Raw genomic sequence first — 14,173 nt, 5'->3', positions numbered from 1 at the left:
TTTCATTTAACAGCTGACAGAGAGAAGAGAGAGGAGAAATAAGAGGAGAGAAGCAACAAACGTCCCCAGCTGAAAGCAAACCAGACATGTTGTGGTTAGTTTTAGGCTGCAGACAGAAAAAAAGAGACTGTGGTGAAACTAACGAGCACGTAACAGATGATTGTTTGTGTAGATGTGTGAGTGTCGTACTACAGAGAAGATACTTCATCATGATTCAGTACTCAATCTCATGTAACAGAAGCACTGAGCTGTATTTACTGTTACTTTTCTGTTGTTGATAATTATGACTTCAAATTAAATGTTCATCAAGAATGAAACTACATCCTGAGGGCAGTGAAATGTTTTTATATTTACTATCTTATAATTAATGTTTGCTTGAAGTACACACACACACACACACACAGACAGACATTTCTAATAAGCTGCAGAAACACACTGACATATAAATACATTGTATTATATGTAATATGTATTAACAGTCACACTCAAAGATCAGTAGAGGAAGTGTGACTGAAGCTAAACATGCGAGCAAACAGGTGTCGAACCACAACAATGAGTCACATGAATATGGATAAAAATAACGATATAGATATAATGATATAAATACTGATAAAGATATAATGATATATAGATATAATAATATAGATACTGATATAGATATAATGATATAAATATTGATAAAGATATAATTATATAGATATTTAGATAGATATAATGATATAAACACTGATCTACAATACCAGTCAAAAGTTTGGACACACTTTCCCATTCACATCAATGGGAAAGTGTGTCCAAACTTTTGACTTGTACTGTAGATATAAAGATATACTGATATATATATAAAGATATAATAATATAGATATTGTACCTTTCCCAGTTTGGCTTTGCATTCGGTGTCCACCGGAGCTTTTCCTTTCATGACCACCGTCTTTACGACTTCTGTTAAACATCCAGAAACATTCATGAGGTCAACTTACATCTAAAATAAGGAACAGGTAACTCTACGGCTCCGATGAATGATTACTTTCAATATCGATTCATAAATCATTTGGACATTTATTTAATCAAGAATAAGTTGCTGATTATTTGCTGCAGCTTTAATAACCATTAAACATTTTTATATCTACAGTATTTATAAAAAGCAGAAAGGAAACCACTTCAACATGTCACTAGACCCCTCCTCTAAATAATTATGAACCTCTTCTTCACATTCATGTATAAACTTAGATGTGTGTTACCTTCACTCTTCATCTCTTCTTTGGTTTTGGTCTGACTCTTGCTCTGCCCTCTTTTCCTCTTCGCTGCAGGTTTCGTCTCCGTCTCCTCTTCCACTTCCTCTTTGACTTGAACGGTCGTCCCGTTACTGCCGGCCGAGTCGCCGGCGGCTTCACTCAAATCCTCTGAACACGAGAAAACACTTTAAATACCTTCAATCGTTTTTAGGGTCAGAAACATTTTTAACAAGTTTGGTTTGAATAAAGGAAACGATGACAAAGTTTCAAATAGAAAATAAAAATTAAGATTATTGCTGAAATTTAAGCAGCCCTCCATCCTTCCTTCTTTCCTCTGTCCTACCTTCTTTCCTCCGTCCTACCTTCCTTCCTTCTTTCCTCCCTGCTACATTCCTTCCTTCCTTTCCTTCCACCCTCATACTTTCCTTCCTTCCCTTCCTTCTTTCCTTTCCTTCCTCCCTCCTAACTTCTTTCCTCCGTCCTTCCCTCCCTCCCTCCCTCCCTCCTTCTCTCTTTCTTTCCTCTCCCCTACCTTCCTTTCCTTCCACCCTCATACCTTCCTTCCTTTCCTTCCTCCATTCCTTCTCTCCTTCCTTCTTTCCTCCCTCCCTCCTTCTCTCTTTCTTTCCTCTCCCCTACCTACCTTCCTCCCTTCCTTTCCTTCCACCCTCATACCTTCCTTCCTTTCCTTCCTCCCTTCCTTCTTTCCTTCCTTTCCTCCTTTCGTTCGTCGTTCCTTCCCTCCCTCCCTCCTTTCTTCCTTCCCTCCCTCCCTCCGTCTTCCTTCTTTCTCCCTTCCTTCTTTCCTCCCTCCCTCCTTCTCTCTTTCTTTCCTCTCCCCTCCCTTCCTTCTTTCCTTTTCTCCTTTCCTTCCTTCCCTCCTTCCTTCCTTCCTTCCTTCCTTCCTTGACTCGAGGACAACAGGAGGTTAAAAAAAGAAAAATCAAGTAGACGCACCTGGTTTAACTTTCTGAGAGCGAATCTTCCTCTTGAACTTGGTGACAGGATTAATCTGAACCATCTTCTTCAGGTCGACCTCGTAGTCCGTCCCCGAGCCCAGAGACAGAGTCGCCGAGGTTTTACCAGCGGAGACGGCGGAGTCCAACAAGGCGCAGGCGGACGGAGAGTATGGCTCCCACTGACCTTCATCTCCTTTCCACTGCCACACTGATCACACACACACACACACACACACACACACACACACACACACACAGGTATGAATCTACATTTATAAAGCTTTTTGGAAGTTTAAAGTTTTAGTTGTTTGGAGGAGATGGGGAGTTTTCTTTTTCCAATGGTCTGAGGCTTGAGGGTCTTTAAACTTTGGTTATGAAGCATTTTTAGGCTTTTTAACAAATTTTGACTCAATATTTCTTCAGTTCAGCATCTAATAATGCAGTAAAACTTAATAAAAACGTATTCATATGCAGAAGACAGCAAGGAAAGAAGGAAGGAAAGAGGGAAAGAAGGACAGAAGGGAGGGAGGAAGACAGAAGGAAAGAAAAGAGGGAAGGATAGAGGGAAAGAAGACAGAAAGGAAGGAAAGAAAAGAAAACAGCAAGGAAAGAAGGAAGGAAAGAGGAAAAGAAGACAGGAAGGAAGGAAGGAAGGAAGGAAAAGAAGACAGGAAGGAAGGAAGGAAGGAAGGAAGGAAAAGAAAACAGGAAGGAAAGAGGGCCGGTTTGGGCCCACGGACCGCATGTTTGGCCCCCCTGCAATAGATAAACACTAAATACCTTCACACTCACTGAGCTCAACATGGAGCAGAGACACTAACATACTCAACCACTATATCTAAATCTATTCAACTATGCAATAAGATGAGATTAGATTAGATTAGATTATATAACTAAGTGTTGAATAAGGAAATGTTGCAGCTCCTCTTTTCTCTCCTGTAGTGACGTACATGTGTTTAAATCAGCTGGTTATCTAAAAACAGTGAAACAAACACTGACCTGTTTTAGACAGAACTGCTTCTCCAGTTTCTGCTGCACTCTGACTTTTATTCCTCCTTGTTCGCTTCATTGTGCTTTGAGAGAGTAAAATAAAAAAAAGAAATATATATAAACAAGAGAGAGAGAGAGAGAAAGAGAGACAACAAAGAGGGCGGGAAACTTTGCTCTCTGGTGATGCTGCTTCCTGGTAAAGATCGTCTATTAACAAGATGAGCCGCTATTAAAAATGAATCTGTTTTAGAAATCCTGAAACAAAGTCAGAGCTGTAAGGCCATAATAACTTTGTCTATAAGTTAAAAACTGACTATCATATGATCTTAACACACTCAAAACCTATTTCCGCTAGTGTGATAAGAAAACAAAAATCCTTTAAGTCAATATAATGAGAAACTTTCTCAAAATAATGAGAAACTAAGTCAGAAGTTCATAAGTAATTATTTTGAGATAGTTTCTCATTATAATGACTTATTATTACTATTTTTTTAAACATTAGCTACATTGTCGGAGATTTAGTTTTTGTATTCTGGTTTTATACTTGAATGAAATCCTGTTTTCTGTCTATCCATGTTGTAAATTTCATGTAATCATTTTTTTTTTTTTTTAAGAAAGAAAAAGGGTTTCAATTCATCTTATTGGTATTTCTCACCGGAGTACCTCTATCTAGATGGTTTATTGTACCAAAGTTATAATATGTATTATATATTATTTATAGATTATAATGCAATCGTTTTACTGCTCTGCCCCCTAGAGATCAAATTGGGTTTCTGATTTAGTCAATGTTATCTTTAGATGTGTTCAGCTGCACCTAAAATAAAAGCAGAGTGATTCCTCCTGTCTCTTCTCTCACCAGTAGGAACTAAACTTCAGCGGACAAAGGTTCCGCCTGAACAGATATCCGGAGTTATTTTGTTGAAGGTTTGGTGAAACACTAACGTGGAGCGGTGTTAAAGGAGGTGTGGATGATATTTAAAGATAAAAACACTATAAAACAGGACGAGGCTGTTTGATAGAAGAGGAAATGGCTGCTCAGAGCTACAGAGTCTGTGTTGTCTGTCGGACAGCGGGTGTTGTGAGGCAGATGCGCAGGGTGAGTGCAATAAGTGGGGGTCCTTGAACGCATCATCTTCGTCTGCTGGAGGTCAGACAGAAAAGATGAATAAATATCTCGGTTCATATTACAATTAGACAGCTTTAAACTCAATAACATTTCATTGTCATGTCTCCTTCTCCTTGTAGAGGATATATTTACATTTTCTCTGCTTCCTTTGATTTTTCTCACCTAGTTATTAACTGAGAATTGTAGATGTATTTTTTGTCAGTGGAGGAAAGTAATTAAGTACATTTACTCAAGCAATGCACCTAAGTACAATTTTAAGGTATTTTCAGTACATTTAAGAGGGAAATATTGTACTTTCTACTCCATCACATTTATTTAACAGCTTTAGTTACTTATCAGATGAAGATTTGACACAATGGATAATATAACAAGCTTTTAAAATACAACACATTGTTAAAGATTAAACCAGTGATGTTTTACTAAAAGCAGTGTGTAGTCAGGCTCATGTTTCAGATATCTGAGTTGTTAACAGCCCCACCAAATAGTGATTTTTCCCTTTAAACTTCTCACATGGTTTAATTTTAAGAAATGTTAAGATGATGCAATATTTCAGCAAAAATCAAAAGTCCAAAAACTGAAAACACATTTGTGGATCAGAACTTTGTTTTTTCTTCTCTCATTAAAATCAAACCTTATATTATTATTATTTGGGGTCATTTAAATATGTTAAATAGGAACTTCTGCTCACGCTTTCTTTCATAAAACATATCTTTTCTATTTGGTTGAATTTCTGTCTTTGTCCTGAATCTCCCATTAATCATCTCAGGACCCCTCACATTTATCTGCTGACCCTTTGGAGGGGCCCCACCCCTAGGTTGGGAACCACTGGACTAAACTAGCTAACTCTATATAAAGTAGTGTAAACTAGCTCCACCTCCAGCAGGGTCCGTAACTATCTTATAGTATTTTGTGCTATAATTGTAGAGCAGAAGAAGACATATCATTATTAAAAAGCATTCATTTTTTCTTTCCATCCTCAGGCGATGAGCGCAGCTACAAACCCACAGACTACAGTAGATTTCCTAAAAGGAGAACGACACAGGAAACATCCAGGTGTGACCAACCTAAAGATCCTGCATCTACCAGAGGAGCTCCAGATGGCTGCGTGCTCAATAATTCACAGTAAGTTCAGTTCTGAATGTGGAGGTGAAATAATTAACAATAATAATAATCATGACTTTATTTATATGGAACCTTTAATACAAGAAATGGAGCTCAAAGTACTTTACAACAAAATAAAGTACATACACCAAGTACCAAACATGAATGTAACAGAAGAACATTAATATGAATAAGATCAAATAAAGTGAAATTGCAATACAGTATAATATAGTTTAATTCAAGTACTTGACTGACAAAAATTTAATTACTACTATTTAGATAATTGATTAATTGTTTTGAGTAATTTTCGAAAGAAAAAATGCCATATTTGTCTGTTTCAAGCTTCTTAACTGAATATTTTCTGCTTAATTTACTCTGAGAGTGCAACATATCTCAGGCTGCATTTTGAGCTTTACAAAACAGTAATTGGCATTTTTTTTTTTACCATTTTCTGACATTTCATAGACCAAATAACTCATTTATTAATCAAACAAATAATCAATAGATCAATTTCTAACACAAACAATCCTTAGTTGCAGCTATGAGTTCATATACTAAATGTTTCTGTGGTGTTAAAGTCCTGAAATCAGTCACAATGCTGTGAATCTCTCCACCTGCAGAAGCTCAGGTGTCACGGCTTCCCGCTCGCGTTCTCGGCCTCACCAACTTCCTGTGGAGCAGGAAACGAGCGGTCGAGGATTCAACTCTGAGACAGAAAGCTATGAGTCTGGAGAAGAAGCTCTGGGAGAAAGAGATGGAGAAGAGAGCAGGTGGGTAGAGAATGAACATTAAATTAATAGAAATTATATTATAGAAGTGTTTTTATGTGCTGAAGATAAATAAAAGTGTGTTTTATATTTCAGACATCGATGAGCAGGCGCTGGACGACCGCATCAAGAGGAAAGTCGTCTCAGAGCTCAAAAAAACAACATATCACTGGACTCCCATGAAGTAACAACGACTTTTATCTACACTATCTTCATATCATTGCAGATTATTCATGAATTTCACAGCTGTTCTTTCAAATGATTGATGTTTTCAGATATGCTCTAAATTAATTATACACATTTCTAACAATGATACAAGATACAGATACAGATTTGTTCCAATGCTATTATGCTATTATTTTATACACAACCCCAGAAGTGGAAAGCCGGAGTTTGTACAGCTGATGAAGTCTCCTGTGTGACTGTGTGTGATGAAGACGATGCTACATGCAGCTCTCTCTCTGTTTCTCCAGGTATGATGAAGAGTTAGGTGTGGTGTACATGGCTTCTCGGCTGGCCGGAGGCTACGCGGCGGTGAGGAGAGCTCTAAACGAGGTAAAAGGGAAAAAAGCCCAGAAAACGTACTAATTTGCCTGTTTTATATTATTTTGTTAGTTAATTGCTGTGTTTTTTGCTTTGATATTGTGTAACTGTTTTAACGTGTGGTTTCCTCCGCTGAACTGAGACTTAACGTGTCTTCATTAATCATGTGACACTTGTCCATAATGATGATGTCATTACTTGCTAACATATATAAGAAGCAGAATAAAGGCATTAACATTTTGTACTTTAGGCTTTAATGGCTGAAACATTTTGGCATATTTTAAACGATGACTAAGTAGCGATGAAGGCTTTTTAAATGTATTACCTAATTTAGCGCCTCAAATATTTCTTACCAGGACTTTCCTCTATTACCCCTTTTCCACCAAGCTGGAGCCAGTGCTGGTTCGGAGCTAGTGCTCAGTTGGTGCTAATCCAAGCACCTCTTATGAACCTGTTGCTTTTCCCACCGACAAGGAGCCACGCGATTACGTCACTGTATAACATAGCCAGCGCGCACCTTTGAAGCACTTCCATTATTCACCAGTGAGAGGCAGCAACATGGCGCAAGGCATCTTGCCTGCCGGAAACAACGAAGATGAAGAAGAAGAAGACAGCTCTGGCAAAAAAATGATAAAAATAGTACTTTTAATCAACAAATCTTTAACCCTCTGTAAATGCCACGCTAGCCGGCTAATAAACGTTATCCTCGCTCCCAGTCCGCTGACGTAATCTTGACCAGCATAGAGTTAGTGCTTGCTCTGGCACCGTTCTGAAGCTCAGAGGTGGAAAAGCAAAGAACCGGTGCTTAGTCAGGCTCTGGCTCCGAACCAGCACTAGCTCCAGCTCGGTGGAAAAGGGGTATGTGAGTCACTTCATCTAGCCACTCTTATAACAGTAAAGCTTAAAAAAGAAGATGGTTATAAAAATGTGTTGGAGATCTAAATATTTTTTTCTGTTATTTCAGATAAAGAAGAGAAAACCCTCTTTCGCCCCTCAGACTCTCCTGGATTTTGGTTCTGGGCTTGGATCGGTTGTCTGGTTAGTGGACGACAGTGGTGCAACATAACGAGAGCTTTCATATTAATGACGCGACGAAGGTTAAAGTTGATTCTTGTGTGTTTTCTCCTGCAGGGCGTCTCACTCGTGTTGGGGCGACTCTCTGAAGGAGATGGTGTGTGTGGACAGCTCGGGGCCGATGAACGTTCTGGCAGAGCAACTCCTCAAAGGTGCAAATCTTTATTTTCATTTTGACTTTGCTAGTTTAGAGTTTTTTCTCAGTTGCTTCATCAGGAGGTCTAAATACTTGTTTTGGTTCTTTGTCGAGCAGGTGATGATGAAAGAGGAGAACCGCACATCAAACAAGTGTATTTCCGACAGTTCCTCCCCGTCTCTCCTAAAGTAAGACACACTTTTTCTTTTTTCTTTTTAAACATCTGTTTATTACATTTTGTTAGTTTTACAGAGAACAATACAGAACAAGGCACATATAGGTCATTATAATAGGAATAATAATGATAATCAAATAGAAAAACAGTAGATAAAAATAAATACAATTAACTGTAAAAAATAAATAAATATATAAAATTAACAACAACAAAAAGAGATAGTAAAAGTAAAAAAAAATATATTTAAAAAAACACATAAAAAGGATAAATAAATATAAAATATATAAAATAAAAACAAACACACTCAAAAATGAATAAATAGAATGAAATAGAGAATAAAAGAATAATAATAAATAATAAAAGAATATAATTTGACTGGACAAGTTCAGCACTTCCTTCCAAAAAGAGAGTATAAGAGGGCATTCCCACATGCAATGAAATATGGATCCTTTCTGTTCTCTCAAATTCTCAAATACATGAAGCTCTGACAGTCGTATGTTTCTTCTCTCAGGTGCAGTTTGACTTGGTGGTCGCAGCGTTCACACTGTCAGAGCTTCCTCATGCGAAGGAGCGAGAAGAGGCGGTGATGACTCTGTGGAGGAAAACAAGCTCCTATCTGGTGGGTTGAAATAATAACTTAACAGTAATTATAGAAGTCTCATACCTAAATATATCTTTAGTGATGTGTATGATATTATTGTCCTTGTGCCAAATTACACAAAGTTTAGTTAATGATGTTTTTTATATTTCTTATTCTAGGTGTTGGTGGAAAATGGGACCAAAGAAGGACATCAGATGCTTATGGAAGCCAGAGACACTTTACTGAAGGTATTTAAATACAGCAGAGGAGATAGCACCTATTAAAACTATCATGTGAATAGTTTTAAACACTTAATTAAAAGCAGATTGATGATTTATAATCTCTTATTCCAGAAACGAGAGAAGACCGTCCTCGACACCAGACCGGCTTCAGTGTTCGCGCCCGTACGTTTAAATCCCAGCTGGTTAAAACTTGTTTATTAAAAAAGCAAAGTCACGCTCATCTCTTATATTTCTCTTTTACCATTTTGTGTTTTTTTTAGTGTCCGCATGAGCTGAAGTGTCCGAAGATGACCCGAGAGCCCACCAACCCCTGCAACTTCAACCAGCTGTACCATCCTCTGCCTCTCTCAGGGGTAAGACGGAAATTAGCTTATTTGTTGGACTTAATTTTTGGAATATAACTTTAAATCCTTTCCCTTTTTTATTAATATTTTTTGACAGACAGTAGAATGAACATAAATAACATCATCATCATACAAAAATGCAAACATACATAAAGGTCACTGTCCCCTTTTGAATAAAAACATATACATTAAAAACCAGAAAACAGATCAATAAAAAACAAAATAAGTGCCTTACATCTATAATTAACATTTGACCTATGAGTTGACCAATTGGTTGCATCTTTTACATTATGTGCCCCTTACTTAATCAGACATCCTCTCTATTAATATCAAAAAAGAGACCCAGACTTGATCACTCTGTACGTTTGATCCATTCCTTAAAACAACACTGTCTAAACAACTTCCAGTGTCTCAGTATTATTCTACATCCTGTTGTAGTTGCCAAACGTTTCCTTTGTCTTCCAGTCAGAGTGGTAACACACCCAGAATACATAAAGATGGGGACTTAATGAAATGTTCTCTACTAAACAATTATTATAAACACTTTATTTAGGAGAGTAGTAACTAGTAACCCCTTCCCACAGGTGTTCATTCTTTTCGCATGAATATAACATGTGTACCAACTTTCTCCAGCAGGTGTCACTGTCCATCAGTTTTTGTTTGGTTCCCTGTGCATCTTGGGAAAAAAAGCAGCTGCCTCTTCTCAGTTTGAGTATAGCGGTACATTCACAGCCGTTGATGCAAAACTGAACAAAACAGCAAAAAAAAGGCTGGGAATTTATCTGTGTGCTCCAATATTATTCTCTGTTCTCTACTCCCTCATATTTTCTTTCAGTACTTTCAATTTCTACATAAATTAGTCGCAGACAGTCAGACAAAAAAAAAGAATCAGACTTTGAAACTAAGATTCACAAAATGGGGCTCCTCAGTTACATTCCTGAGAATCTGGCATTTATAGACGACACTTGGAGCAAAGCTTCTAGCTCCTCCACCATTCTGAATGTGACTCTGAAAGTAACTATTCACAGTGTTTTAATAATAATAATAATAATAATAATAATAATAATAAATTTAATTTGTATTGCACTTTATATTTCAGCAATCTCAAAGTGCTACAGAGCAGAAAAAGAAAAAAGAAAAGAAAAGGTTAAAAGAAAACATATAAAAGACACTTAAGTGTTTAGGTCTCTTTTAAAGACTCATCTCCTGGACTTTTGTCTGGCTTTTTTTTCTTTTTTAGCACAACGACCGTCAGACGGAGAAGTTCAGCTACCTGATTATGGCTCGGACAGACCCGACAGAGGCAGAGACAGACGACGTGGACTGGGCGAGGATCGTAGCTCCGGTGCAGCGCAGAACAAGACACGTCCACTGCAGGATGTGCTGCCCAGACGGACAAATACAACACCTGGTGGTGACGGCCCGAAAACACAGCAGGTGAATCTCCTGCAACACACAAATACTAAAAACTAATAACCACAAGTCAGAATGATACTGCCTGCTTTCAGTATCATTTTTTGCATGAACTGCAAACATTAATCACTTTCCAGAAAGAAATGTGTGTAACTGAGTCAAATTCTTACCAGCATTTGGCCTGTGAAAGTTTTTCAGACTCAATCCTGAGCTGAATATTGGATTGTTTTTGTATTGATGCCAATAAAATACAGCACCTGAGCTAAAGTTTTTCCAGCATGTAAATATGAATAAAAGTAACTTTTTTCATTTAACAAAATAAACCAGAGTTTAAATAAGCAACTATCTAATCAAAGAATAAGTCAATACGATTAAAAATCACACCAGCTTTGGATTCCTGGTTTCTGATACTTGACACATTTCTGTTTGTTGAGTGTCACACAGATCTGTAGTCATGTTACTGTTACACTTAAATTCGTCGCTGAACTATCTCCATCGGTTTTCAGCTTTTGTGTTTTCTGATCACGACTTTTGTGTTTCCCGTTCTTCATTCAGAGATGTGTACCGCTGCGCACGGAACAGCGACTGGGGAGATCAGCTGCCGATCCCTCAGCAAGTTGAGGAAGACGTCCAAAGTGATTCGGAGTGATGATTCAGCGAGGAAGAAAGAAACAGACACAAATCATTCTGTAGACTTTTGAAACCATGGCAACGCCCTGAAACTGGAACTGTGATAAGACCCCCGTCCAAAGCAGACCAGTTTTTTTCATTTTCTCATGATCTCCATGGTTATAGTATGCTTGACATATTCAGTTTTGATTCTCCAATGTCCGACAGATCATGTTTAACTGTTTCCATCTGTCCACACTGACACTTCCTGTCTGGATGCTTCCTGATCAGGGCCAGCCCACTCTTTACCCTGCAGTGTCCAAGTCTTAGCCTCAATAGCTTGACCTCATCCTCCACTTGTTTTTGGAGCCCCATGAGTTACGGATGGTTGTATTGAATAAAAGTGTCTTCCTTTTTGTTCCCTATCCCACTCTTGCTGCCATGACTTGATGACTTTTTCCTCCATTACCCCGAGCCCAATAGAGATTTTAACCTTTTCCTTCTGGATTGTGTTCTTTGCTATTTGATCTGCTGCTTCATTCACCTGAATTCAGAGATGTGCTGGTATCCAAATGAAACACACACTGCATCCCAATTTATGAATTCTTAGTATAGCCAACATTATTTCTGTTATTTCTGTTGACTTGTGGTTTTCTATAGACTGTAACGCTGATAGAGTCACTACAAATGACTGTCGACTGAGATCTTTTCTTTTCAGTCCACCTAAGAGCATAGAGGATGGCAAACAGCTCTGCTGTAAAGACTGACGTCTGATCTGGAAGCCTCCACCCTACTTTAAGTTCCCAAACAAACATGCTGCCTAGTTTGAACCCATTCTGAGTTATTGTCACACTAAGCACATTTTCTTCTATTGCTAAAAACACATTAGCAGGTGAAACTGACAGAGATACATAAAAAAAATTAATCATACAAGAAGGAAATAATAAAAACACAATGGAAAGAAAGGAATGATAATGGAAAAACCAAAACACATTTTTTAATTATCTCAAAACTTTCTGAATACATATTGTAGTGTGTTGGAGATAGTTGGGCTGAGTTCCCAGCATGCCTTGAGACAATGTTTTTACAGACATAAGTTTAAATAAATGTTATGTCAATGTACATTTTGGCAAAGATGACTGATAATGGTGATAATGCAGTTAGTAATGGGTATGGACAATGAGAGTAATGATGAGAGATGAGAGTAATGATATTGCACAGTATACGGATATTGCACCGTATTAAATTACATTAAATATTAAGTATTGATAAATTAATATTCATGTGAAAGTAACACATTAAAATGTAATGACATTTTATATGCACTGTGAGTGCATATTGCAACTGCTGCCTAATCTGAAAGTGCTCAGTTAATTTGGTTGTTAAAATATTTTATTAATTCTCGTTTTATTTAATCTGAGAACTCTATTCAATCTTAGTTATTATTCAGTCCCATTGTGAGTGTGTGTGTGTGTGTGTGTGTGTGTGAAAATGAAGTTGTGTCCCTCAAGATGCGTGCAACCCTGTTATCGAAGTTGTTTTAGCCTTCCAAAAGAAGAGCAAAAACAGTGAGCTTTGTGACTCATAAGAAATGACATCATCAAGCCATGGGCTAACACCATGGTTAGAAAAAAGTTGAGTCCTATCTTCTATTTTTCATATTTTCTTGATATTATCAGCCTTAATTGAGTGTGTTACTCAAACCAGTGCACAGATTTAAAAGTTTTTCTCTTTTATTTATATAGCTAAGTTTGTCCTTGGCCAGCTATCATAGCAGCTGGCACAGCTAGCATCTACTCTTGAGAAAAAGCTTGAGCATTAGCATTCATTTGCAACCCTGTTACCGTAATTAGAGTAACAGGGTTGCATCTCTTTCAGAAAAGACTATATATTATCTATAGAAAATTAAATTTGAATGTATAATGTAGCATAATCATGTTTTAAATGTACTAATATGTTGTCAGAATATACAACCCCAATTCCAATGAAGTTGGGACGTTGTGTAAAACATAAATAAAAACAGAATACAATGATTTGCAAATCCTTTTCAACCTATATTCAATTGAATACATTACAAAGACAAGATATTTAAGGTTCAAACTGATAAACTTTATTGTTTTTTTTGCAAATATTCACTCATTTTGAATTTGATGCCTGCAACACGTTCCAAAAAAGCTGGGACAGGGGCATGTTTACCACTGTGTTACATCACCTTTCCTTTTAACAACACTCAATAAGCGTTTGGGAACTGAGGACAAGTTGAGGAATGCTCAAAAAACACCTGTTAGGAACATTCCACGGGTGAACAGGTTAATTGGAAACAGGTGAGTGTCATGATTGGGTATAAAAGGAGCATCCCCGAAAGACTCAGTCATTCACAAGCAAGGATGGGGCGAGGTTCACCACTTTGTGAACAACTGCGTGAGCAAATAACCCAACAGTTTAAGAACAACGTTTCTCAACGTGCAATTGCAAGGAATTTAGGGATTTCATCATCTACGGTCCATAATATTATCAAAAGATTCAGAGAATCTGGAGAAATCTCTGCATGTAAGCGGCAAGGCCGAAAACCAACACTAAATGCCCGTGACCTTCGATCCCTCAGGCGGCACTGCATTAAAAACCGACATCAATGTGTAAAGGATATTACCACATGGGCTCAGGAACACTTCAGAAAACCATTGTCAGTTAACACAGTTCGTCGCTACATCTACAAGTGCAAGTTAAAACTCTACCATGCAAAGCGAAAGCCATATATCAACAACACCCAGAAACGCCGCCGGCTTCTCTGGGCCCAAGCTCATCTGAGATGGACTGAAGCAAAGTGGAAAAGTGTGCTGTGGTCTGACGAGTCCACATTTCAAATTGTTTTTGGAAATTAT

At 37.7% G+C, this 14,173-nt stretch overlaps 2 protein-coding genes across 2 annotated transcripts in view; one reads left to right on the top strand and one right to left on the bottom strand.

The window, feature by feature from the left end:
* Positions 1-3,338, bottom strand: part of parp2 (poly (ADP-ribose) polymerase 2) — a 15,142-nt gene extending 11,804 nt beyond the window's left edge. Inside the window, exons 1-4 of the mRNA XM_053329730.1 lie at positions 3,191-3,338; positions 2,190-2,399; positions 1,239-1,400; positions 869-939 (exon numbers count right to left, since the gene is read on the bottom strand). Of these exons, the coding sequence (XP_053185705.1) occupies positions 869-939; positions 1,239-1,400; positions 2,190-2,399; positions 3,191-3,260 (513 nt within the window). The 5' untranslated portion in view covers positions 3,261-3,338. The remainder of the gene's footprint in view (positions 1-868; positions 940-1,238; positions 1,401-2,189; positions 2,400-3,190) is intronic.
* A 773-nt stretch (positions 3,339-4,111) lies between these two features.
* On the top strand, positions 4,112-11,640 carry LOC128368600 (methyltransferase-like protein 17, mitochondrial). Its single transcript, XM_053329451.1, has 14 exons — positions 4,112-4,277; positions 5,288-5,429; positions 6,029-6,178; positions 6,272-6,359; positions 6,649-6,730; positions 7,683-7,756; positions 7,850-7,944; positions 8,046-8,116; positions 8,615-8,722; positions 8,863-8,931; positions 9,037-9,087; positions 9,186-9,278; positions 10,510-10,706; positions 11,238-11,640. The coding sequence occupies exons 1-14, from the start codon at positions 4,209-4,211 to the stop codon at positions 11,329-11,331; spliced, it is 1,383 nt and encodes a 460-aa protein (XP_053185426.1). The 5' UTR covers positions 4,112-4,208; the 3' UTR covers positions 11,332-11,640.
* Positions 11,641-14,173: the final 2,533 nt, after the last annotated feature.

The sequence above is a fragment of the Scomber japonicus genome, chromosome 12 (assembly GCF_027409825.1).
Source record: "Scomber japonicus isolate fScoJap1 chromosome 12, fScoJap1.pri, whole genome shotgun sequence".
Classification (NCBI taxonomy): Eukaryota; Metazoa; Chordata; class Actinopteri; order Scombriformes; family Scombridae; genus Scomber; species Scomber japonicus.
This window is presented reverse-complemented; position numbering and strand designations above follow the sequence as displayed.